At 37.5% G+C, this 26,682-nt stretch overlaps 3 protein-coding genes across 5 annotated transcripts; all 3 read right to left on the reverse strand.

The window, feature by feature from the left end:
* Positions 1-454: 454 nt before the first annotated feature.
* Positions 455-12,067, reverse strand: LOC114532872 (calcium/calmodulin-dependent protein kinase type II alpha chain-like). Of its 3 annotated transcripts, none has more exons than XM_028554466.1 (18): positions 11,956-12,067; positions 11,742-11,836; positions 10,783-10,842; positions 8,046-8,100; positions 7,550-7,615; positions 7,387-7,459; positions 6,833-6,935; positions 6,616-6,699; positions 6,329-6,423; positions 6,130-6,171; positions 5,957-6,037; positions 5,574-5,657; positions 4,558-4,606; positions 3,629-3,660; positions 3,086-3,213; positions 2,540-2,634; positions 1,884-1,998; positions 455-1,629 (listed from the first exon to the last, which is right to left on the reverse strand). In XM_028554466.1, the coding sequence occupies exons 1-18, from the start codon at positions 12,018-12,020 to the stop codon at positions 1,524-1,526; spliced, it is 1,428 nt and encodes a 475-aa protein (XP_028410267.1). In that variant the 5' UTR covers positions 12,021-12,067; the 3' UTR covers positions 455-1,523. The 3 variants fall into 3 exon arrangements, with proteins under 3 accessions (XP_028410267.1, XP_028410268.1, XP_028410269.1); XM_028554467.1 differs by lacking the exon at positions 4,558-4,606 and adding an exon at positions 4,974-5,019; XM_028554468.1 differs by lacking the exons at positions 455-1,629; positions 1,884-1,998; positions 2,540-2,634 and adding an exon at positions 4,974-5,019 and having other exon boundaries at positions 3,153-3,213.
* A 6,216-nt stretch (positions 12,068-18,283) lies between these two features.
* On the reverse strand, positions 18,284-20,142 carry LOC114532861. Its single transcript, XM_028554457.1, has 2 exons — positions 19,927-20,142; positions 18,284-19,581 (listed from the first exon to the last, which is right to left on the reverse strand). Exon 2 carries the CDS (start codon positions 19,538-19,540, stop codon positions 18,587-18,589), a length of 954 nt encoding a protein of 317 aa, XP_028410258.1. The 5' UTR covers positions 19,541-19,581; positions 19,927-20,142; the 3' UTR covers positions 18,284-18,586.
* Positions 20,143-23,245: 3,103 nt separating this feature from the next.
* On the reverse strand, positions 23,246-24,916 carry LOC114532832. Its single transcript, XM_028554425.1, has 2 exons — positions 23,672-24,916; positions 23,246-23,258 (listed from the first exon to the last, which is right to left on the reverse strand). Exons 1-2 carry the CDS (start codon positions 24,778-24,780, stop codon positions 23,246-23,248), a joined length of 1,122 nt encoding a protein of 373 aa, XP_028410226.1. The 5' UTR covers positions 24,781-24,916.
* Between the last annotated feature and the right edge of the window lie 1,766 nt (positions 24,917-26,682).

The raw sequence follows: 26,682 nt of genomic DNA on the forward strand, positions 1-26,682 counted from the left end.
ATATATAGTAACGTGGGGTACTTTTGATTGCAGGAAAAAGGGAGAAAGCAGTTAACCGCTAAAGAGTACAGAGTACTTAAGAAAAAAATGCAAGCAGCAGGAAAAACAATAAGACCTATGGACTGAAAGAGAATACGAAACCAAGGAGAAGCATTATAAAAAACAATTACAATACTCCGCAACTTTCTAGAGGAATTAGATTTTGATTTCTTCGAACATTTTCAAAAGCATTAGTCTATGGCAGACCACCATAGCAAAATTCAGATTGACAATGAAAGTATTTTTGTGACTATATTTGAGTGGACTATGTATTTGAGTCAACTTCTTACTAGATTACTTGAATGAGGAAAACGCAATTTCACTTTCTTGCAAGGATCCTAGGCTGTCTAAATGACAATATACTTTCTGTATATACATTTTATGAAGTGAATGAAACAACTTCCCTTATCAGCGATACACATTTTATTCAATTACTAAAATTCATGTTGATACAGGAAATTTTAACATTATATTTATTATTTAAATGAAGCAAAAAATAAATAGAATAAATAGCTCAAAGCATACACCATTTTCTGTTCTTATAATTGGGGTGGGGCAGGAATGATTCACAAACTCCCTACTTACCAAGTCAAAAAATATTAACTCGACTATGACTTTTCACCCAAACTAATTCAGTTATATTTCAAGAGAGTTTTAATAAATATCCCTTGGCCCCTAATGAAAGTCTACAGAACCCCGCATTGTATCATTTGTATGACCAAACCGCATATATATACTCGTTACTGCCGCTTAATTTACCCCTTTTCTTAAGACAAGCATAAATAGAAATTCGGTAATTTAACTACAATCAGTAAAGTTGTCAAGCTCTCAAGTTGTCATTTTCAAAGCCAACAAAGCGAGAAGGGTCTCAGAAAATTCATTCGCTAGCAGCTAGGAGCAAAAGGAGTGCACATACTTTCCGATGTTATTGAAACGTTTACCAATTATTGTTGGAAAATGAAATTAAGGCCTTTTGAAGGCCGTCCAACTAATTTAAAATTGCTTTCAGTTTATTGTTCAAACTTAAAAGTCACGAATGCCTTAGTGCGGCCTGAACCTTTTTCTTCAGAGACAGATCGGGTTAACTATAAAATCTTTGGAGAATTTAGCTCAATTGTTCATTAATTGTCTGCAAATAGCAAACTCAAATTTTAAATTAAGCTTCATATCACATCGCTTCTTCAAAGCAACTGGGCAATTGCTTCTCCATAAAACTAGAATATCTACATTATATACTACACAAGCATTTGAATCACTAAATTTCCATCACTGACTGCAAATGAATAATTCATGTTGCTTGATTAATATTCACTACGTCCGCTGGTTAAAATAGTATCGTCCATGCTAAAATTAATGTCTACATGAAATATAAACTCGAAGCCATATATGTACCAAGAATGCTCATATTGATTTACGGCCGGAAGTGGAAAATTAGACGTCAGCACTACACAGGCGTGCACGTGATCAAGGGGTGGGTGGCGTATTCATGAGGACTGGGACGAGCGATGGAAGTGTACGCATAACCAATGCCCAGATTTCTTCTGCCAAACACGCGTCTCCTCGGACTGCAACGTGAATGGCATACCCGAGCTAAAAAAAACAAATTCAAAAAGCAATGCTTCAGGTTGAATGAACTGGCACACACGAGCGACGGTCGCTGGCAACAGTGAATATGGTTTTCAAATATATTTTTGAGCCTATTGCGTATTGGCGTAAAAATATTTACGGTTATTCATATTTAGCCTTAAAGTATTCGTGATTATTATAATAATACTGAAAGTTTTCAAAATATTCATGTAAAGCGAGATATTATTGCTGGGAAAACAAAGCGTTCGTCATGGTACCTGTCAAGATATTGTGTCAATCTCACATAACATATCGCTGCCGAGTCTTCGCTTAAAACGTGAACAAAGGGAGTGAGAAGTGTTGTGTTGATTGGTGTTGTTCTCTTGGAAAACACTAGAAAATGACAGGAAAAAAACATTGAGGAAAAAAGTTGCCTCGCACCTTTATACCCGCCACTTTCAGCTAGTAAAAAAGACACTTCCTCTGCGGCATTTTTATAGCTTCTATCTGAGAGCGGGGGGGGGGGGAGGGAGGAGGTGGTACCTACTTCCTACGTGCTAGTTTAAGGTAACAAAGTGGGGACGGATAAACAAATTACAAATTATATTTTGGGAAGTTAAATCGTAGTTGTTACTAACTATGGATAGAAGTGAACTACCTTCATTTACAATCGGCCACTAAACACAAAGCATTGCGAAAGCATCCCGCTTTCCTGCTCTCGCGATGTCAGAAACCTACGTCACATTGTATAACAGGTGATTTAGTTGTCATTGCATGAGGATGACAATCGATCTCATCGAACTGTCGTTTTCGCCGGATAACGAAAACCCCGAACCATAAAACGACGAAGGAAGTATTGGAAACTCTATGGATTAAACTAAAACAATGTTCATCTATCATAAAATCTAGCATGCATCGTCCACTTTCAACCTACCATTTTCCATGTAAAATTTATGAAACTCTAACCCTTGAACAAGATTTCCTTTCGTTTCTGGCTCGAAACATGTCATTGAGAAGTCGCATAATTTACTACAAAAAAACGATACATATTTAACAGTGATAATTTAGTGTTGCTTAAAAACAAATTGACGTTCCCCTCTCCCAAAAAAGTGTAAGGGTTCAATGTTCATGATACCTACATCAACCACAGTTAATAATATACATAGTTTGGAGACCACCTAAAACTACAATACAACTCATTAACTATGTTAGGTAGATTTTATGCAAAAAATTGTTCCTTTCTCGTCACATGTCTATTGTATTTTGAACATATAAGCCAATAGGAATAACATATTTTTCAAGTCAAGGTTGGGGAGATTAATAAGACGAATTCCATCAGTAAGTTTGGCTAAAATGCAATAGACACGTGACGAGAAAGGAACCTTTTTTATATAAACCTGGACAATAACATAGGGTTAATGAGTTGTATTGTACTTTTATATTTAGTCTCCAAACCAACTGTGCATCAACATAGTCTTACCTATAAGCTTCAAAATCGCCAGTTGTGATGCTCGTGAGCATTTTTTGAGTCAGCTTTATAATATCTTGTTCTATATCTCGCTTCGAGGCATCTCCATCTTCCAGTAAGACAGCTTCTTCGTCAGAACTCTGTGCAGAAAGATATAATTTAGCATTGAAGAGCATATTGCAAGATGTTTATGCTAAAACTCGCAACGATGTATAGGCTTGAAACAATGAAGACATGAATTTTGAATTTTTACTTTAGAAATAGTGTATATGGATGCCATATATGGACCGTTTATTAATTCCACTTGGAAATAGTGAGCAGAGGGAGCAATGCATGATCTACTCTAGAACAGCAGCACTCTGGGTTAAGCTTAAGTTTTTCTTCCAAAAGAAAATATACACTTTTTGATTGAAATTTCCTAATGCTTTAAAATCTAATTGACAATACCACTGCTATAGTTGATTGGTTCATATATTAATTCCAATTTGCTTAATTTCACGAGAGAAGAAAAGCTAGTACTGCTAAGGTGTTTAGACAAGTCATCGTTTTCCATACCTTTTTCTTAGAAGATGAGGATTGGGCACGAACTAAAAAACATATGCCTTAAATTAGTGGAATGTAGAATAGAAACAACTTTACGTACACACATATAAAACTCGCATCCTGTCGACAAGATATACTTCCAGTTGTATTAAACAATTCCCAGAAGGTCATGCAGTTGAGTCAAACTTTATGGGAATTTGACATACTGACAACACCATGTCAACACGAATGGAATACTTTACCATATGTCTAGTGACTATGGCTTTTAGCACCTCCAAAGTGCAATTATTTAGTGTGAACTATAACGACTTCAACGATAAAAGCTGGGTTTCATTTGAATGATTCGCAAAGAGGAGAGAAAAAAAGTTGGCTAACACGAATCGGCCAACTCTTCTATCACAAAGAACCCAAATTACGACAGTTATAATTCACACTAAGTAAGAAGTTAAGTAATCACAAATAAAGCGCCTAAACTGCATCATTGCGTGAAATGAAATGTAAGAATGGCGTTATGTATGCATGTTGGTTATACATTTTACACATTAGTTAGCACACGTCAGATTGAAACAGAACTTCATTAGTAGTTAGAAAAATTTAGTTAATATTGTTTGCCTTTTGATTTCAAATATTTAATAATCAACAGAAATTGAATTCAAAAATTAAATCCAAATGTTTATAAAATTTTTTGATTGATTTGAAGTTAAATATTTCATTTATCATTACAAATTATATCCGTTTCATAATAATAATTATGAAATAATCAAAAATCATAACGAAATTGTAGCATCAATTAATTAAATAAATTAACGCAGATTATATATATGTTCATTAAAGAGACTCAAAAGCGTAATAAATTAACACAGTTATAAAAATATATATTAAATTTAATTGATTATAAATTCATTTAGGATATATTTGAGTTTTTAAATAAGGTTAGTCACCTGAGTTAGACGAGAACCTACGAGCCACTATGGTTGTTAGTATAGCTCCCTAAAAGGGATAAGAATGGAACAATGAATGCATTGCATTGAGTGGATGGCTGCTCTGATGACGTCGCGATTGAACGTTCACGTATTAAGATCAAATGTAAACGTCGGAATTTCAGTGATTAGCCTACAAGAAACAGATTAATTGTCAAGAGCTGACCACGTATTATTGAGACTTTACCATGGATCGTAGTGAACATTACCTTACACGTTATATTGATCATACACTCGACACATTTTATTCTCAAGTTCACTACCTTTAAAGAAACTGCTCAATGCCGCAATAAATAATACGAATATCGCGTGTATGCTCCGCATAAGTAGACGACGTCATCAGAACCGCCAATCCGTTGTGTTTTTAATATCTATACCTGCGTGAAAGTTAGTCTTTGCAATCATTGTAGTTAAGATTGCCCCCTAGACAATCAACAAAAATATTAAAGATGACAAAACAAAGGATTGCGCACGCGCAAGTTGGATGCCACCTTTTGCTCAAACAAAAACAATTCTAATTCAAATTCAAATGCAAAAAACAAATTTCAATTCTAATTTCAAGGGCAACAACAACAACAACAAATACTGGAAGTGAACCAAATACAGAAAAGTATGTACATTTTAAGTCGCATCTGCAAAGTAGATATATCTAATTTGAATTTCTGTTTAAGGGCACAAATTTTTGCTCGCAGAAAAAATATATTACTCGACACCTCGACTACAAATAAATACTGAGAACAATGAGATTTTCAAATTTGATCGCGATCAAAATAGGCCGTATATAGTATAATTATTTAAATCGCACACAAATACTACCGTTTATAAGAATGCTTTTGACTCATTTGGGCCGCGCCATACCTGTATTTACGCTTGTATAGAAATAACCTTTTATAATGGCCTTTTATAGAAATAAACACCATTTCAACACGGTGCAATGTTCACGGTATCGTTAACATACAGCAATTACTAAGACAAACCTTTAACTTTCGTCGAGCATTGAACTTTTTCAATCCATCAATGGTTCCTTGACGATGAACCTTTGAAGCAACTCGTTCACGGTTCTATAAGCGTCAGAATGATTACCTCAATTAGCAGTTGAAAATAATGAAGAATGCAATAAAACAACGTGAAGCAAATCCTTGTGGTGATGAAAAACAATCAGTGACGACAACCACAAGGGACAATCGAAAGTAACAACAACCAGCAACAAATACCACTCACAAGAAACCAACCAACAACAAAAACAACGACAATCAAGATAACCGCTTAGAACAAAAATCAGTACTAACTACCACAGTACTAACTAACAGAAAAATCAAATAATAAAGTACGTGCACGTGAACAAGTTTAAAAAACATACAAGAATCCAGGGATCTTTCAAAGCTTCACTGGATGTAATCCGTTTTTCAGGATTGACAGTTAACATTTTGTCAATTAGTGCCTAAATAATTGAGTAACAATGAACGTACTGTACGATGAAAGACTATCAACACATTGTTATACAGGCATTGCAGATGCATTAGACATATATACCTTCGCCTCATCCGTGACTGTGTCCCATTCTGGTGATGGATACTGCAAAGAAATACAACTCAATGAGTCTTTGTATGTAGACAAATAAACTGGTTCCATACTTGTCCAAAGTCTGTCACTTATCGAAACTAGCACCCCTTAATCAAAGTCCTCAAAATAATAACGCATGAAGGGACACACTAAGATATGGTCCACTTACATCGTAAACTCCAGCCTTGATTTGACCGTACAATTTATGTTGGTCCTCATCCCAGAAGGGTGGATATCCAACAAGCAAAATATATAATATCACACCTAACACAATAAAAATATTTTAAAGCACAGTAAACAATGCACTCAAATGCCTCACCACAGAGTAAATAATAGATTTTCTTTACTCTGTAAACAATAGATATTATTTACTTTGTAACTCACGACATAAAGAATAGCGGTAATTTTTGGCTTTTGAGATTCGAATCAAAGGACGTCAGAATATGAAGAACATACCACAAGCCCAGATATCAACTGCTGAACCATAATGTTCCTTTTTCAAAACTTCTGGTGAGAGATACCCTGGCGTGCCGGCAAAACCTGAAAATGAAAAGTGGAAAATAGATCGAAAATCTATAGCAACTAGGCGGCCTTAAACCTCTTGGAATTTCTCGAAGTTAATGTGGCCAAGTTCAACTACCCAGTATACGGAATATCTACTCCAATTACTTACCATACCATCCTGGTTTGTTATTTTCTACTTCAATCGCCAGGCCAAAATCAGCCAATTTGCAAACAGCATTCTTCTTTTTTGATTCAAGAAGCAGATTTTCTGGCTAAAATGATAGGAAATTTTTTAGTAGGTTAGTCTTTTGTTACAACTAACAGGATATATTGGCAATGAAAACCCAATGCTTTCAAATAAAAGGACTGTTAAAATTATTTATAAGACTCTTCTACAATTTTATAACTCGTACAAACAGTCTCTCTATATATAGTCTCTACAAGGGTAATTATTCGTTAATTAGGAGTAGGTTTGGACTGGGTTTCGGTATAGTAAACGTCGTGTCACTAATATAACTAATTAAGGAACAGTGTACAGTGTACAGTGTACAGTATAGCAGAGCACATAAATACTAACTCTTCTGACAAAGGATCAAAACGGCGACAAATATTTTTGTCTTTTTTTAGGCAGTTGTTATACCACATTTCGCTGACGTGGTAATTAAAAATAAGTCCTATCTCAAGAAAGTGTGCTGCAGGCCATGTTAATTAAAATAATTATACCTTCAGATCTCTATGAACAATTCCGATACTATGACAATGTTGAACACTTTCTAATATTTGTTGAATACAATGACTGAAATAAACATAATATGCATTCAATCAGATGTGACATTTGTATACCATATAACATACGGAGCAAGGATTAGCAGAAGTCTCAAAATACCTGGCATCAGCTTCACTATAATATTCTCTTGCTACAATATCTTCAAATAATTCCCCACCAGTAACTCTAAATGTCATGAAACAATAGGTCTTTTAGAAGGGTTTTACTATTGCCAGGCATGCTCGGAGAATTTTTAACATAACACTAACGACTCGCTCGACTGTTCAAAGTTAAAATCATCAACGGAAATGCTGCAGCCTCAGGACCTTTTCTAAGAATGGGGAGGGGGATAACGTAAAGACTTAGGAGTTGCAAGGGAGAGATTGGATCTCTCCCGGATAATTTTCTGCCTATCGGAAGCTCTATGCCTTGTTTTCTTCATTTATGGGACAGTTATTGACGAATCCATCTCGGCTGGAAACGTTCTCTATTAGCAAATAATATTTCGTACTTCTGAACATGGTTATTTCGCCAATATTTACACTCAATAAAAAGGGAACTTCACTGGGGGAATAGATCTCATTTACACCTGATTTTTACAAATCAATATACTTACAAATCAAATACTAAGTAGTGAACGCTCTCCTCCGCAATACTTGCATGTAGTTGGACTAAAGAAAATTAAAACAATTCCCTTGTGACATATTTCATTTGGATTTTATAACGAAATAGTTGGAAGTCCTATTGAGGTGTCTCATTTTAATAGAGTAAAAGTGATAACATAAGAGCAGTAGTGAAAATTTCAACCGCAAGTCTCATGTGCAAACAGTTAAGGAAAATATAGAACTCATCTCTCGCAAATTATTTTCCTCTTTCGTCTTTTTAGCTTTAGTTTTTCTGGAATTTGGATGGTTAGGTCAATATTTTTTGGACAACAACAATAGCCCTACAATATCCCCACAAAGAAAACCAAATAATTTTGTTTCTGTATTGTTTATACAATATAGAGCGGTTTAATTAACGCCAGTGGTAGTTGTTATGCTCTTCCAAATCAGCTTCAGGTCAAGACGGCTCAAGTGGTATTTCGGAACTCAATCTAGACCTTTTCATATCTGTGTGTCGTAACCTAGTACCTCTTGATCCAGTAGCTCGGTTGGAGAGCATTGGACTATCAAACCAAAGGTCGCGGGTTCCCACCGTGGTCGTCAAACTAATTTTTCAGCCTGTCCGGTTGGTATGTCAGAGACAGAGTAGCACCATCACTTTACTAACAGATTTTATTTACTATGTGATTACAAAGTTGCAATCATTATGTAAAAGAAATGTAACGTAAGAGAAATGGTAGCTGGCCTAGTTTTGGCAAAGCAATCGGTTTTGGCAAGGTAATAGTCGGTACAAAGAATAATGTTCCTCAACTTGCTTAATTATTTGCAATAATTTGACAAGTCGTCTCACTCGTCTATTGATAAATCGTTTTTAAAAACAGATAAAGTGTTTAAAAACAGAAAAATCGTTTTTAAAAACAGATAAAGTGTTTAAAAACAGAAAAATCGTTTTTAAAAACAGATAAAGTGTTTAAAAACAGATCTCAAAAAATTAATTGGCCTAATATTGACAACAATAGTTGTTCAAATTTTAAATATAATTCATGTGCCCATATAAGAATTACAAAGGTACATCTGTTTGGAAAGGGCTGTTATAAATTTTAGAGGTTCAAAGGGTCTTAATTTCGAGTTGAATTATACACACTTCAAATTCAAGCCAAGAACAGTTGATGGAAAAATGAGTCAACAATCGGTCCTCTGGCAGGAATCGAACCTACGCTTTTGTGATGCCTGTGTAATGCCAGTAAAGGCATCATAAACCAGCCAATGCTGTCTAGTTTATTTCAGATGTAATAATACAGGGGTGTAAAACATTGCACAAGGGCTCAGGGGGCAGACCCCTAGTTATAAATATTACTAAGTTGGGAGGACTCTGCACTTTCTAACTTCTTTAATGTCCTAATCATTAACTGTATGTGCTCAAAACTTCTAAGAGAAATGTATATACTTCGTATGTTTTATATACTTCATATGCTTCATGTGTTTATTAGGCATATTTTCTGTTTGTTTATTTGGTATTACATATGCTTGAAATAAAGCCCCATAGGTAGCAAGTCATACATACAAGCGTCCATTATAAAATATCATCAACTAGAAATCTACTCCTGCTGTAAATATAGGAAGAAATTACTTCGCATGCAGAATGAGATCAGTTAAAACTATATTTTCCAATTGTTAAAACTATATTTTCCAAGTGATTCATGGTCCTGCATGGTTTCAGTTTAAAAGACAAATTTAATTTAAATGAATATGTGCTGAATTAAACAAACATGAAACTAAAATTATATTTTATTTGCATTTCATTTAATAAGAAAACATCTGGCCCAACAAAATAGATCAAGGAGTCATACATTTGTCAGAGACCATCACAGACTGACCATCATAGAGTTTACTTTTGAATATTCGTTTAGTTCTAAACACTACAAACATATTTGGACATATAAATTGTAAGGCAGATGAAATTATTTTATTTTGCTGTATTATCTGTCTTAACATGATTTTCCCTCTAAGCCTCTCCTAGCAGAGAAATGCTGTTTCGTTGTGAATGACCATTTACTGTTCATAGCAAAAAATTTTTTTGTCAAACAGGTAATGAATTTCTGCACAGGTCAGTCTAATTTACTCTGACATGAATAGAATGGACCCACAAAGCATTTCTGTCCACAATTAAAAAAACACTTTCAATTCGCTGCTAACTTAGTGTCAGCCACAGGAAACTAGTTTATTCATTAAGAGCTCTCTAATGCATCCTATATTTGCAATCCAAGAATTCAGATTAGTGGCATATGTTTTATTTAACTACGCAATTTTCTAACCGCACAGCAAGCCATAAATGTCAAACAAATTGTGCCCAGCGGAAAAAATTAAAACTTCAAAAGCATCCAATAATGCTTTAACAGCCTTCAGGTTTAGTTGAAGTAGCAAAATTTGATATTTTCGTAGAAAAATATTTAAAATATTTTTTAAAATTCACAATTAGAAACCTTTTAAACGATTAAAAGGTTCCAATGTTCTAGAAAACTAACATTCAAACATTTTACGATTTTCAAAAAATTCTATAATATTCTCGGCGTAGTCGGTGAATTGCAACAATATCGATTATTTTCAAACTTATTCGAACAAACTTGGAACATTTAATACATTTACACCGCGTGAATGTAGCAATTTCGGACATCACGGATTTGCATACGAAATTATCATGAAAATACATCATTAGAAACGGCAAAATATAAAATTAATGAAAAATACCAATATTAGGATGCTTTAAGCGTCTACATATACGAGCTTCTCTCTCGAGTTTTTGAAGATCTAAAAGAGAGAAAAACTTGGTTTATATCTATACACTTTAAACGATCAGTGAATATAGCTTCAGGTGTTAAGGCTGAATTCTGAACGACAATTGCTTCGTGTAAAGTGTTGTGTACTGTATATATATAGTCGATGATTACATAGGTTAAAATCCTTTAGCTTTTAGATCAATCTAACATCACTGATTTAAGGCTAGACATGCTTCCAGAGACTTTAATGCAAGATGAAAATTACAGTTATGCATGAAATATATTTTCGCCCCGGTGAGAATTTCAAAACAACTTTGACAAATTATATAAACAACAATACAGACAAAATCCACAACATCAATTTCGGATTGTATTTCGAAATCGCTAAAATTAAAATTGGATTTACTAATTTCGGATTTTTATGCCCTGCGGACCCTAAACGTAAGATCTTCGTTCGAATGTGTAGGCAGCTGGGAATTTGGTAGAATGGCGTCAAAATGCCGAATGCATATGCTAAATTTTTAGACCGCAAGGTCAAGAGAAATATACAAAAATAAAGGTCGCCCACTCAATAGAGAACGCAAACCATCTAGTGTTCATATAAATGTTTCTAGAAGTCGAAAGATCATCCGATCATATTGCTTCTGCTACACCGAAATTCAATGCCTTCTTCCTGCCCAGATTATGACCACAGTTTATTTTTATCACATCGTACAAACATAGACAAGGCGCAAAACATACGTTTCTAACCATATCTCACAGCTCATAAAATGATTTTGAAAATTTTAGATGTACTTTTCAGTGAACACTATACAATATTATATAATTTTCGAAGCCTTCTGCATTTAATAAACTTGCATGAATAAAAAAATATTATGTAAGAATATATTCATCGGCATACACAAATGGCTAATAATACGTTCCACATACCTCTGGAAGATAGCTTTCTTGTATGTATAATCTTAGCTGCATAATCGACTTTGGTTTCTTTGTGAACACATCTTCGTACAACGCTAAAAGCCCCTCTATAACAAAAGTCGAATATAAATTATCCCTTTTTCGATTTATGAAATCTGTTCTGAAGGCAATCTAATAAAAGGATAAACCATCATATCCATTCTTATACATCAAAGCAAATACCTACTTTCCTAATTCTTCCTTAAGATCGAAAGATTCATGAAAATTATTGCATTGTAAATTCGAAGCCATCTTTACGCTATATTTGTGTTGTTGAAATAGACAAAGTCACGTGACCAAACACACCTGTTACACCCTTTTTGCCCATGTAAGCTTCGGGCTGTCCAATGATGCGGGTAAAGGCAAGAGCTGTACGTAATTTTAGGGAGATTTAGCATGAGGACGTGAGCGTCAAAGAGGACGTGAAAATGGCGAATAAATGGCGTGATGCGTCTATATATGGATATGCCAAGCCATTTTCACGTCCTCCTTGACGTTCACGTCCTTATGCTAAATCTGCCTAAACAATAACAATTTGCCTAATTTACCAATAACAAGACGCCTGTGCTTGCGTTAACTCCGGCGTGCCGCGCACGTGCCAGTCTTCAATTTAAAACTTCTGAACATAAACAATACAGCTCATGCTCATTTAGATGTCTTGCCAACCTAAATGTTGTTCGATCGCGATATTCAGAAGCACATCGTACTTTAAAAAGTATTTGAAGTTCAATTGTTCAAAAAAATGTAAATAAACCGCATGATGTGTTAACTTTGTCTTACACTTTGGAATTCGCGCTTATATTAAATCTTCAATCCTGTGCAAACTGCGACGTGTCAACGCGTCCATGCACGACCACAACTTGTTAAACGGCGAAATAGCAGCGATATTATTAAAATAAGACAAGAATCTCCATGTATTAAATATATTCTTACCCGAATTAAATCTAAACCTAATCGAACAGCATCAAAAGAACGGTTTATAACTGATTTGCTCCTCTTGGAGGAATTGCCATATCGTGCGAGCGAAATCAAATCGCGCATCGGAAAATTAGCCAGGATTTCGAGCTGTGCACCACAACTTTTGGGAGACAAAACTGTGACGTAGATAAATACGGTCACATACACTTTTCAAATACCAGTATAATTCGCGCCAAAAACACTTGCGACCACGAAAAATAAAAAAAAAAAAAAAAAAGGCGAATTTTCCACTCCGTCGCTGACGCCAGAGTAATAAATTTTCTATACTTTTCTTATTATGTCATATCGGAGGCTCGGACCAGGAGGCACTTCGTTCTCATTGTTCTCATTATTCTCCTAATCATTGAGTGCATTTATTACAGTGAAAGAAGAAATGGACAATAACGGACCCTGTAGCGCATGCACCGTTGCACCTAGTTTCCAGTCCTCTCAGAGTTAATCGATTTCCTGATAACCACAACCAGCCACTGCTCTGATTCTGACCTAAACAAAACTGGTTTATCATACGCCTGGAGTCATTTCTCCTCGTTCTTCCTTCTAATAGTATCAACCCTGTTTTCCATTAGGCGGAATTATGCGCGCAGAGCGGAATTTTTCTTTGTTTTTCTCACGTTAGTTCTGCGTGAAAGCGCGCACACACATGGTGCAGACCAGGGCGCTTATATATAAACGCCCTGGTGCAGACAATGAAAAATTCCGCTCTGCGCGCAAAATTTCGCCTAGTGGAAAACAGCCCTTAAGGCCCACATACACTGGACGCGATTCGCTTACGCGACGCGAATTTTTCATTTTCAGAAGCAAATAAATTCAGCCTAGGTATAGGTAACAGACCAGTCAAAATGTATATCTTTCAGTAATTACCAAGGATTTCATGGCATTGTCAAACTTAGTAAATTTTAAAAACTGAAAAATTCGCCATATTCGCGTCGCGTTGGCAAATCGCGTCCGGTGTGTGTCGGCCTTCATGATATGCGATATTAGCGCGTTGTATTAAGGTCGACACAGACCGGACGCGAAGCGGCAACGCGACGCGAATTTTGAGTTTTCAGAAGCATATAAATTAAATTCTGGAAGCAAAATTTGAATCTATTGACGCCCAGAGCAGTCAAAATTTATTATTGTTATGTAATATACAAGAATATTATGATAGGTTGAAATTTATTTCATTTTGAAAAATAAAAAACGTTAAACATTCGCGTCGCGTTGCCAATTCGCGTCCTGTCTATGTGGGCCTTTACAAATGGCGGACAGTTCGGGGCAATCACTGGGGGCAGTGGTTCGAGGCGAACGTCGCAAGGCGAAGAGGCTCGAATAGACCTTTTTCATAATGGCGTAAAACGCGGAAAGTCTGATGTTACACGAAGTTTGATTGGCTCGATAATTTTCTGGAGCCAATCAAATTTCGTGTAACATCAGACTTTCCGCGTTTGACGTCATTATAAGAAAGGTCTATTGCGAGTGACGAAGATAAGGCTGCTAGAAAAAAGCTATATAACAAACGTAAAGAAACATTGTTATGCGCAGAATATATGCGCAGAACGGACTTTACATCATACATAATCATCTTTAAATCATCTTTACATACTCTTGTAACGATTTTATTCCTTTGTATTTCAGCAATTTGTTCTAGATGGTTGCAGTTGAGAGCTCTGGAACAAAAGTAAAATGTCGAATCGCGCAAAAATATCGCTAGTGGAAAACCGGCTTCAACATTCCAAAATTTGCTCCCCCACTAATGGAATGTGTTGCTGCGCAGAATACATGCGCAGAACGGACTTTACATCATCTTTTTTGACTTACAATTGACTAAAAAACGAAGGAAGAGATAATAAAATTAATCTAATTAATTTTCAAGAGCCGAAGTTATATCATAAAGTAGGTAATGATAATTCAATTTTGTCGAGAACCTGGTTTCTGAGGACCTGTTCATATGGGCAAAAGTTTTCCCGGTTAACGAGGGAAATTTTCGGCAACGAGATCTAGCCTCATTAACAAATAATTCCATAAACTTGATTGCTTTCATATGACACGAAAATATTTTATATGAGGAAAAATATATATGTGGAGCGGAAATATATGACATGAGGAGAATATTTTCCTTATGCATGTGAGCGTAATTTTTCCGCCTGCAGGGCTGATTTTCTGCGTAGTCAGCAACTTTGTAAAATTCTTAATTTGTCGCCAACTTTCAACCAGGAATAGCATACGTCACAGCTGAGACTTTAACCGGTTTGCAGGGGAACGCGAAATAAAGTTTCGCCATATGAACAGAACAAAAAATTTGGTTGGTCAGGAACATTTGCCCATATGAACAGGCCCTGATCAGTGGCCCTGATAAGTACAGTAGTCCACCGCTAACTCGGACTCGCTTAACTCGAACTCCTCACTAACTCAAACTCCAAATTCAAATCCAATTCCCCTTGGATTTGGTAATGTTCTTTATAGTAATTTACTCCGCTTAATCGATCTCGCAACTCAATTTGTGCAGTGATAAAATAGAATGTGCAGTGATAAAATAAGAAATGTGCAGTGATAAATGGTATTTTCTCAACAGAACTCACTCTGTTGAGACGGATTCGTCAGTAGTTGTCCCCCAAAATGCTGGAAATCAAGTCATTAGGGACTTGAAAATACAGAAAATTTTCTGTGGCAGGTACTGCAGACCCCCTACATCTCATCCATCTTTAAATTACCAATTTCCAATTAGTACCAATTGTACAATCTACTATACCCGGGACTATACTATTGTAATCATATGTGCAGTGATAAAAAATTCTTAAAATTAGCTATGATCTGTAAGCGTACAATATTTTTTATGTCATTATTATAAAAATATTTAAATTAAGAAATATCTCCTCTCAGTTTATTTAGGAAACTTACAAAGTACTTTTATGATCATTAGTCATTACTCTCGAGACTTTTGTCTGTAACACCGTGTTACTAAGTCTTGCAACTTACAATGCAATTCTATACTTCTAAGAGATGTAAATTAGTGAAGAGTCTAGCTTGCAGAAGAAAAATGCGTGAAGTGTAATAAACACAATTGCATTGCAAGTTGCAAGAAAAATTACACCGTGTAACAGGGCCTTAACACGCTGCAATTTTTCCATGGAATTTGCAATGTGAATTCTACTTTTGAGAGATATATTTGGCAACTACGTAACGTTTACGTTTATTATACACCATGTCTTAGTACAGGGCCGTAACTAGAACGATAATTGGGGGGGGGGGTGTTTATTCATATATATTCAGTTATGCCCGACGGATTAGCTCACTATTGCACTTACAAAAGAAATCCGTCGGGCAGAACTGAATATATGAATAAACACCCCCCAATTATCGTTCTAGTTACGGCCCTGCCTCAGTATGGACGTTCTTCGGCCTGTTTCAGGCGACGAACTTTTCATGTGCCGAACTTAATGTTAATGAGCTAAAGTCTTTGTTTAAGTTCATTTCGGCACATGAAAAGTTCGACGTCTAAAACGGGCCTTACATTTCAAATACTCTTTACTAATTTACATCTCCTAAAAGTAGAATTGCATTGCAAGTTGCCTCCAAAGGAAAATTGGGCATCGTGTAACAGGGGCATTAAATAGAAGAAAAACAGTCTATTTTGACTTTTTCGATCGTTTTTCCCTTCGCGAATTTGCATTATAATGTGTTCAAAATAGCTGAATGTTTTTAGGCAATGATACTTGATAGAACTACGAGGAAGGTTTATTGAGAAAACGAAGACTCAGTTCTCCGGGAAAACTTAACATTTAATTTATGGTCCAATGAGCAAAGAAAGTGCTATTTAACCAATCTATTTATGATCAGGATACTTATCCGTTCAGCCTACTTGCGCCAATAGTTAATTCAAGATCTTCCAGCATACTTATAGACCTAAACTTTCTCCAACTAGATAACCTGACTAACGTTTCACACAAATACAATTCATATACGGAAGGTACCAGCAGCATTTGAGAAAAATAATACAACCACCTGTTGAGCTTGTACTCCTAATGCTTGATAAGCACAATAAGGCATTGGGCGTAAATTCTATATACACTATATACATCTTTAACAGTGGTTTATCGCACTTTCTCCGACGAATTCTGGCGAACAAAAACGCATAATGTAATAAAATAATACATTAAACAAAATAGATAACAATCGACATTGTTATTTTAAATGAAGAATGGCATCTTTCACGAAGAACAACTTAAAGGACTGCGTAATATTTTTGGTGACATGTCTAACAGTTCTAATCCCAGAGAGTGCTGCGAAAAATAATTTTCGTGGCAAAACGACGTCCTATGGAATACATCTTGAAGCAACCGGCGTGAGTACCAAACTCAGTTACGACCTCCCGTCAGCTCGTGTGAAGGCTAGCCCTTCGAAGGACTGGAAAGTAACGAACAACAATGCCTTCCTGACGTCACTTTTAACCCCGATTGTTATGACATTGTACGAAACGCATCCCAAATTTGATATGAAGGGAACATGGCCAAAGTACAAAGTAAAAATCGACAAAGCTCAAAAGCCTAAAAAAAGATTGTTTCGGAAACAAACAACCGATGAACAAAGGAAAGATAACGAAGCCAAAACCTCGCATAAAAAAATTGGATAAAAGCTGAAAAATCCAGATTGGCATCTCAAGGTGAGAAGCCGGATTCGCAACGTTAAACTTGTCTCAAACGTATTTCAATTGCAACTGAAAAATTTATCCTAACACTACCATTTCCTTGTATCCGGGTTTTGCTTGAGTTAGGTAGACGTATTACTCTTTGTGGACATTTAGACAACAAAGTGAGTTGGAAAAAAACCTATTTGAGTTCACTGCTAGACAAAATAACATATCACTTTTTCTTTGAGGATTTGAGACATTAATTACCATCTCATAGTCTGTTCCGACTTTTATAGAGACAATATTCACCAACTCCCGGCAATCACGAACAGATTTTCTCAGGAGGCAGTGGCGCAGTGCTACGGTTCGAAACTGACTAACTGTCATGATCGTCGTGAATAATTGTTGCAACAAAGAATTTGAAACTGATTGTACTGACCATCTATCATGCAAATTCCTGTCTGCGGATCGCAAATCCGCCACCTGTGTATAAATAATTATTAATAGACTGAGTATGCAGTATAGAAACTTATTAGAAACCTATTTAACAGTTAAAAACGTATTTAACAAACTGATTAGAAACTTATTTAACAATTATTCTTCTTCGGCGAGATGAAGACGAGGTTCAGGTTTTCAATGATATTCACCGAGCCTGAGGTGATTATTTGTAAAAAAAAACAATCAGCTGTTAAGTGTTGTAGAGAATACATAAAATAAGTAAAGTTAATTAAGCACGCCGTTCTACAAGAGTTTTCAGTTACCTCGAAATAAGTTTAGCTCATTTTTGCTTTTTTTTTCCGCTTTAGGTACATAATTTTCTTTAAAATTGCTAAATTTCGTTATCTGATTGCGAATAACGATTGTACAGACCTCGCGCTCGGTCAATAATCAGTTAATATTCTTACTATTGCTATTTTTTTACACTTTTTTGTATTGTATTATTAAGAAATAAAAGACACGCTTTGTATACACTTTTTATTAACATGCAAAAAAAGTAGAGTTGCAAAATTGCAAGTGTGCATGGTACTAATAGTTACTATAATAAGCTGGAATGTAGCCTTTTGTGTAGACTGTGGCTAACGAATTATGTATTTTACAAGTAACGAAGTCCGATCTCGAGATTTTAAAAGCGCTATATCTAGATGTCCACATTAGCATAACACTTAAAATTTCTTCTTGTTTTCCTTGGATGTATCACGATAATGCACAAATATGACGGACAAAAGATACACTAATCTATCGTCGGCAGACGAATGTGATATCTTTGTGAGTTTGAACTTGAAGGTAATTTGTTTGCATCACTAACGCGAGCCTGATGTTCTATCTCTTTTAGACATAGCTGACAATCAGAACAGTCTTCACTTTCGACATTTTCAAGTCGTTCGTTTAAATTATCGCGCTCATGTTTAATCACTTCGTTTAACTGACATGATCTAACTTTAGGAAACTCAACTGACGACTGAATTTCTTCCGAGATGATATCGCATGGCCGCGATTTCCCTTCAAAAGTCAAAAGCCCTCTGCGGATATTGTACGGATCAAACAGCGCAGGAAACCGATTTCTTCTGCTTCGGGAAATGGATTTTACAGGTTTCATCATAGAATTATTCTTCATGGGCTCACAAGATTTGACATGCGTGGGATGGTCGTCAAACAAGTCCATGAAGGGTAAACTAGGCCCAGGATCTTCACGGCAATCCGGCCATTGAATTCCAGTTTTCAGGCACTGTTCGCCAAATGTTGGACGAATACGAAAACCCAGGGGTTTAAAACCGGGGTAATGATCGCTGGCAAGGGGCCATTTTTGGGTATTATAGGATGTAGCGTTTATCATTTTATTTGTAACGCCACCCGGAGTCAATTGTTTTGTGAAGTACTTGCCGTAGAAAGCCGTGATTTTTGTGCTACGTTTAGCACTCAAGTCTGGTAGATTAACATTGTTTCGTGCAGAATTCTGAATTGCATACGAGGTTTCCACGGTAGAAAACTGACTAACGGCGCTTGATTTGGGTAGTTTGTTCAGAATAGATAACGCAGTTATGGCAACACACTTTGAAGACAGTTTAGGATTACTTCCTGTGTTGGTTGTTACACTTGGAGCAACAAATGCATGGGATGCTTTTAGTTCGGTTTCATCTTGTTTCTCTAGATTGTCACTTGAGTTCTCATTTTTCGGTAGCAACATCTAGAATATTTCAGTGTTATGTAGATTCCTCCAACTTAATCCTTAGAAATGACAAAATATATGTAATCTATATAAATCACTAACGATATATGTAGATTGGTAGCATAAAGATTATCTTCTAAAGATACAGTATTCTTAATCAGTGGGAACCTAAACGTTATCAGTTTTTAGTAAAATAATTAAAGGTTAACTAAAGAAATTGTAAACGAAATTATGCACTAAATATATTCATCATAAATCAACTGGAGTTCAAAACTACAGCTGTGGCATGTCTAAAAACCACATTTGAATATTCTATGTATATATGGGCCAGTACTGTGGCAGCGTTGATCTGGTATATGAAAAAATTATACCTTAGTACAATAATTTGATCATACGTACTTTACCTTTTAATATCTTTTGTCTATGTAGTCGACTCCGCGAGAATGAATAGCATTCTCTCAATGCATATATATGGCAAAAATGTAAGTTTGACTGTTATATATTGCAAACTGTCTTCAAACAAACAGTATAATTTCGACCCCAACTTAGGTTTCCCTTGTATGATGAATGAAATTCGAGAAAAAAAAAAGACTCAGAGCACAAACATATTCTAAACAATATGTCACCATGGTAAGCGCACATGCAGGACAGTAAAGTGGAAAATTTGCATGCGGAGACTAATTTAAACTTTAGACAAAAGGTTTCGATCATTAGTGGACGGGCTTATATTTGAATCGATGACAATTATATCTATGTATATTCAGCTAATTCCAATTATACAAGGGCTGTAGGCCTGTTAGTATAATTGGGGTTATATGAGTGGACGAAGGGAGAAATATATGAGAAAACAAGCGGTATGGCTTACCTATTTGTGCTTCTGATCACCTTTAAACACTATGGGTACACCCCAAAGTAAGCGAAAAATGCACCCACAGGACCCCCTGAAGGGTGCCGTCCCATAATACCCCTGTGGCGTTTTAACACTTAGCGTAGTCACCACTCTGCAGGGGGGGTTAACGTGGTGGGACTCATATATTTCTCCCTTCGTCCACTCATATAACCCCAATTATACTAACAGGCCTACAGCCCTTGTATAATTGGAATTATATTTCATGAACTCCGGTCGAAATATATGAGAAAACAAGCGGTAGACTTCAACACTACAATGAGTCAACGAAGGGAGAGCGTTTAATAACTTCTGTAACTACAATTTACACAAAGCTCCCTAAGGAAGAACAATAAAATGTACATGACTATGAAAGCACAGCATGTCCGAAGTCTGTTGAAAAAACAGGTTTGTAATAAAACTGTCTAAAAGTTTTGGCATTAGTCCAATCCGCCATTTTTAGTATTTCCTCCAATGGTACGAGTGCATTAGCTGCCGCGGATGTAGCTGCGCCTCTAGCTGAATGTGATTTGAAGATAGATGTATCAATCCCAGCTTCTTTTAGAAACGAACGTATCCAACGAGCCACAGTGACTGTGGTTACTACACCATGAGGCTTAATGTATGAGATAAACAGGTTTTTAGGTTCCTCTGTGGTCTTCCTCCTAACTCGTTCTGTGAGCGTAATATACGACTTGAGGCAGTCTACTGGACACAATGTCACATCTTGTGGAAAGCTGGCGAAGAAAGCTGTAACCGTCTCATCTGGACGAGATGTTTTAGTTGGAGTTGTTAACGTGAAAATAGCGCCCTCCGGAGAAAGCCGGTAATGATTCAAATCGAGTTTTGAGAGTGAGGAGACACGTTTAGGGCATGTGATAGCCAGTAATGTTGCTAGTTTAAGAGAGAGTTGCTTTAACGATAAAGCAGAATTGTTACCTATCTGTTTGATGTGCTTTGTTACCTGGTGCACGTCCCATGTATATGAGTATCGAGGTCTAGGGGGTCGATTGTTGAGGATACCCCTCATTAAATTAAGAACATAAGGGTGTTGTCCGACTGCAAACCCATCAATCTTGGGGTGCGTAGAAGATAACGCAGAACGTAATACATTAATTGATCGGTATTGGAGACCCTCGTCAAAGCAATCTGCTAGAAAGGAGAGGGCATTCCTCAGAGATGCTGAAAAAGGATCAACTTCCCTTGAAAGACACCAGCTGCACCAGCGTTTCCAGCTGGAGTCATATGTTTTTTGAGTGGAACGTCGAGTTGCTGAGATGAGTAATTGGGCAACATTTTCCGAAAGGCCTTCTGCCTGATATCGTTGCCTGAGATATAAAACACGCCCAGATGGAGCCGGGGGTTCATTGGGTGGATCTGATGAGGGTCTGTCGGATTTATCAGAAGTTTCGTTGATGATGGAAGGAGAATGGGATGCCGCACTAGCAGACCGAGTAGAAGGGGCCACCAAGGCTGTGCCTGCCATATTGGAGCCACAAGAACCACTTCCGTCTCGTCCGACACTACTTTGCTGAGAACTCGTGGTACTAGGTTGAATGGGGGGAAAGCATATCCTTCTAGGTGTTTCCAATCCACACTGAATGCGTCCGAGTGAAGTGCCCCGGGATCCGGCCTCCAACTGATGTAATTGGGCAGTTGACGAGTGAGACGCGAGGCGAACAGGTCTGTGGAACAGCCCTTCAGGAAAGGGAAAATAATTACTGGGTCTATCATCCAATCGCTGTTGTCCCAAAAATCCCTGGATTCCCGATCTGCAATCACATTGGTTTTCCCCGGTACATGATATGCTATTACATAGAGATTGCGTTTGATGCACCAATCCCAAAGTTCTAGCGTTACTTTGAGAAGTTCCGGAGAGTGGGTTCCACCTTTGTGATTCACGTACGCAACTGCGGTTGAGTTGTCCATGTTCAGGGATATTATCTTCGAACGTTGTCTCCTGAAGAGAGACTGAATTCCCAGCATCGCACCCTTCAATTCGAGCACATTTATATGTAAGAGTCTTTCTGTGGCAGACCACCTTCCGTTGGTCCGAGCATTGCCGTGAACTGCCCCCCAGCCCTTCGAGGAAGCGTCGGTGAAGATTGTTAGATCGGGTGTTGGGAGAACAATTGGGCTCCCATTTACATATGTCAAATTCTTCAGCCACCAATTGATCTCCTCTTTGGTTTGGGAGCATAATGGAACTTGAGTCTCGTAGTTGTGGTTCGACTGACTGAGGCCCCTGATGAGGAGGGCTTGTAAGTGTCGAAAATGAAGGGGTGCTTTCCAAACCGCTGTGCGGTATGATTCGAGCAGGCCCAGAAGTTGGGCTAGAGATCGAAGTGGAATCTTGTCGGCGGAGCGAATCTGTCGACATAGAGACAGTAATTTCTGAATTTTCTCGGGAGGAAGAGTGAAGAGCATTGTTAACGAGTTGATCGTGAAACCGAGAAATGTTATAACTTGAGTAGGAGTTAATACCGACTTCTCCCTGTTTATTGTGAATCCTAGAGACTCTAGGAGATTCATGGCCATCTGAGTGAATAGATGGGCTTCCTGATGGGTGGAACCTATCAGTAACATGTCGTCCAAATACAGGATCAGGCGTATGCCCCGTTTTCGCAGAAACCCTGTTACCGGTTTCATCAGGCGGGTGAACACCGAAGGCGCTATGTTCAGACCGAATGGGAGAGAACGGAACTGATACGCTCTGTTGTTCCATAAAAATCGAAGGAATTTCTGACTCTGCAGGTGGATACTCACCGAAAGGTAGGCATCCTTTAAATCCAATTTGGTCATAAAATGGCCTTGTCTCAAGAGAGACTTCACTGTTGTTAAGTGCTCCATCTGAAAATGAGAGGTTTCTATGAAGCGGTTTAAGTGACTTAGGTCTATAACGGGACGCATACTGCCGTCCTTTTTCGGGACTAAAAACAACCGACTGTAAAACCCGTCCTTTGTGAAGGGAACTTCCCGTATTGCACCCTTCTCTAGAAGGGTCTGAACCTCTTGTTCTAAAATGGAGACTGTCTCCGGAAGTGTCTTTGTCACCTGAGGCAACATTTGAAAAGGAACGCAACGAAAAATAATTTTTATTCCTGAAACAATTTCTAACACCCTCGGGTCCGACGTTATGCTTTTCCACTGTTCGATGAACTGTGGGAGTTGCGCTGCTGTGGCTGTAGCCGGAGGGACGAAAAAATTTTGGCCGTTGACGAAAATTTTGATATTTCCCATTTTTTGAGGAAGCATTATTGGACGGGAGGTTTGAGTACCTTGAGTCACGCGGCCCTGGGTAGTGAGGCTTACTTTTGTCAGCCGCCTTTGATGGTGCCAAATTTTTAGCGAGGCCGCGGGATAATTCTGCCTCTTTAGAGGCGATAGACGGGAAATCCTCGCCAAAAAGCGATTTCCTTGCATTGGGCAAGGGTTGATTTGCTAGGTCGATTTTCGATTTGTTAATAGAGGCAAGTATTTTTTTGCGACGTAAAGTCGACAGTTGTGTATTGGCGGAGCCCAAGAGGCAAAGCGTTTGCTCCAAAATTATTTTTAGCTCCGATGGAGCTAGATTACCGCCCTGTTCGAGTTGGTCGTGCAGTGAACACAATGGGCCAGTAGCGTTAAGCATAGATCGTTGGACGTTAGCCAATTCCTTGTCTCGCTCCTGAAGGAATTTTTTGTTTTGAGGAGCGACGTGATGCAACATGGACTGGTCTAAAGTTGGAGCCAAAAGTGCATCTACGGCGGGAACGGCCTGTTCGTCAAGTATGTCACATACTTGGTCGTAGGATAGCCTTCTTCGGAAATTCTTTTCCAAAAAGGTAGTAAATTCACTAGAGGGGGCCCAAGAAGTGGCCGAGGCTTCAGGGTCATAAAGACTGGCTGGAATATTCTCTGTCGCTTCCGGTTGTTGCTGGAGGGTCTCCGCTTGAGCGCTGATAGCTGTTGGTATTGATGCCTGATTAGTCGAGTTTGGTGGCTGAATAGCCGAATTTGGTGGCTGAATAGCCAAATTTGGTGGCTGAATAGCCGAATTTGGTGGCTGAGTAGCCATTTGATCCTGTTGTAACGAGTCTGGGCGGTCGAAATCGTTTCCCGCCGAAACGGAGAGTGTGTCAGAGTCACGCTCAAAGCTTTGGTCTTGCAGAGGCTCTGAGACGCCATTAAACGAGCTGTGGTTTTCCAAGTCGCATATTCTCGCCTTACACGAGCTTATATCGGATTTTAAATCCTTTAGATTAGCCAAAATAGTACTGAACATCTCCTGACGCTCGTCGCTAGAGCGTGAAGACTTGTGTCGTTTCGCATGCGACGAATGACGCGACGAATCTCGAGAACGAGAGCGTTTACGAATATGTTGGCTAGACATAATTCGCCAAAACAGTGGAGGTATCTAGTAAAGGTCTAAAAAATGGAAAAGATTGCCTAAAAAAGACAAAAAAAAGACCAAAAAACCCTCTGTAAAAACTTACCTGTCGGTGAGCGAAGCACAAGGTAAAAAAGCCACAGGGGTATTATGGGACGGCACCCTTCAGGGGGTCCTGTGGGTGCATTTTTCGCTTACTTTGGGGTGTACCCATAGTGTTTAAAGGTGATCAGAAGCACAAATAGGTAAGCCATACCGCTTGTTTTCTCATATATTTCGACCGGAGTTCATGAAATATAATTGTGTTAGCATAATACTGGTCTAATGTATTAGAGGTAAAATGAATAGAATTATCTTTGTCTTTACATAGGCGGAATTAATATATACTGTATAAACGAAACATATTTTTTTTGTTTCAAAGCATTTACAAATAGCTAAAGTCTAAACTAACTTTTAGACTGCAAGACCGCATGGATCAACATAAAACAATAATTAAGATTAGATTGCTTGACTAGAGATTCTAATAATTGCATGTGTGTGATATTTTTCTATATGTAAAGTAATCTGGAAAGTTTTACCGTTTCTTTCCATGCATTTTCGCATTTCCTTGTCGTGATGCATGCTTACGCTATATCAGAGTGAGAGAGAGCCATAGCTATCCCCTTGCCAAAGATGGCGAACAGTCTGTAATGTATGCAAAATTTTGTTTACATTTTGACACGCTATATCTATTAAAAAGGTGGAATACAGGCAGTAATGTAAACAAACGCATGTTTACATTTTGCATCGCTATGACAGAAATACTGTTATGTTCGAGAATAAACGAAACATGCTAAATTTGGACTAATTTCGACCGAACAACCCACCATTATTATGAGCAGAATCAATATGGAAACTGCTGTATCTGTGGCCTGTGGCCCACTTTTCTAAAAAATAAACTATTATAAATTCCTATTCCAAATATAGCATTTGTCTTTTCTGAACGCTAAGAGCTATGATAACTCAATGATATGATAACTCAATGTAATCCAATTACTTTATCTGAGTCTGTACGTCCGTTAACTAGGGCTGATTAAATGGTGTCTTTTTAGCCCGGGCTGAGTTTTAAAGTAAACTAAAGTATTTTTCAAATACATAACAAGTTTCAGCTTGGCCTGTGCTTATGACGCATCAGAATTATTTTAAGAACAGGCTGAAATTTCGGTGGTGGATAAGTGGTGGTGGCGGATACGTGTCACCGCATTAATATTTACAAGAACACATTTCAAAATTCTCGCTACACATTTCAAAATTCTCGCTACACATTTCAAAATTCTCGCTACACATTTCAAAATTCTCGCTACACATCTCAAAATTCTCACTACACATCTCAAAATTCTCCCTACACATTTCAAAATTCTCGCTACACATTTCAAAATTCTCACTACACATCTCAAAATTCTCGCTACACATTTCAAAATTCTCGCTACACATTTCAAAATTCTCACTACACATCTCAAAATTCTCGCTACACATTTCAAAATTCTCGCTACACATTTCAAATTCTCACTACACATTTCAAAATTCTCGCTACACATTTCAAAATTCTCACTACACATTTCAAAATTCTCACTACACATTTCAAACTTCTCTCCGCACATTTCAAAATTAGGTGGACTAATAAGGACTAATAAGGAGAACTGAGGAGAACTGAGGAGAACTGAGGAGGACTAAAGAGGGCTAAGGCAGTCTAAGCAGGGCTAAGATGGTCTAAGCAGGGCTAAGGTGGTCTAAGGAGGTTCAAGGTGGGCTAAAGCTAGAGGTCTAAGGTGGTCTAAGGAACGCTAAGGTGGTCTAAATACGGCTAAGGTGGTCTAAGGTTGTCTAAGGAGGACTAAGGTGGTCTAAGCAGTTCTAAGGCGGTCT

The sequence above is a fragment of the Dendronephthya gigantea genome, unplaced genomic scaffold, assembly GCF_004324835.1.
Source record: "Dendronephthya gigantea isolate DGI-Jeju-01 unplaced genomic scaffold, DenGig_1.0 000081F, whole genome shotgun sequence".
Classification (NCBI taxonomy): Eukaryota; Metazoa; Cnidaria; class Anthozoa; order Malacalcyonacea; family Nephtheidae; genus Dendronephthya; species Dendronephthya gigantea.

What these genes read in the sequence shown, in the direction of transcription:
- LOC114532872 (XM_028554466.1), bottom strand. Translation starts at nt 12,020, where the DNA reads ATGGCTTCGAATTTACAATGCAATAATTTTCATGAATCTTTCGATCTT. An exon ending in CAGTCACGGATGAGGCGAAG is followed by an intron (nt 6,038 to 6,129) that starts GTATATATGTCT and finishes TCAATTATTTAG; the next exon opens with GCACTAATTGACAAAATGTT. An exon ending in TAGGTTCTCGTCTAACTCAG is followed by an intron (nt 3,661 to 4,557) that starts GTGACTAACCTT and finishes TATGTTTTTTAG; the next exon opens with TTCGTGCCCAATCCTCATCT.
- LOC114532861 (XM_028554457.1), bottom strand. Translation starts at nt 19,540, where the DNA reads ATGTTGCTACCGAAAAATGAGAACTCAAGTGACAATCTAGAGAAACAA.
- LOC114532832 (XM_028554425.1), bottom strand. Translation starts at nt 24,780, where the DNA reads ATGTCTAGCCAACATATTCGTAAACGCTCTCGTTCTCGAGATTCGTCG.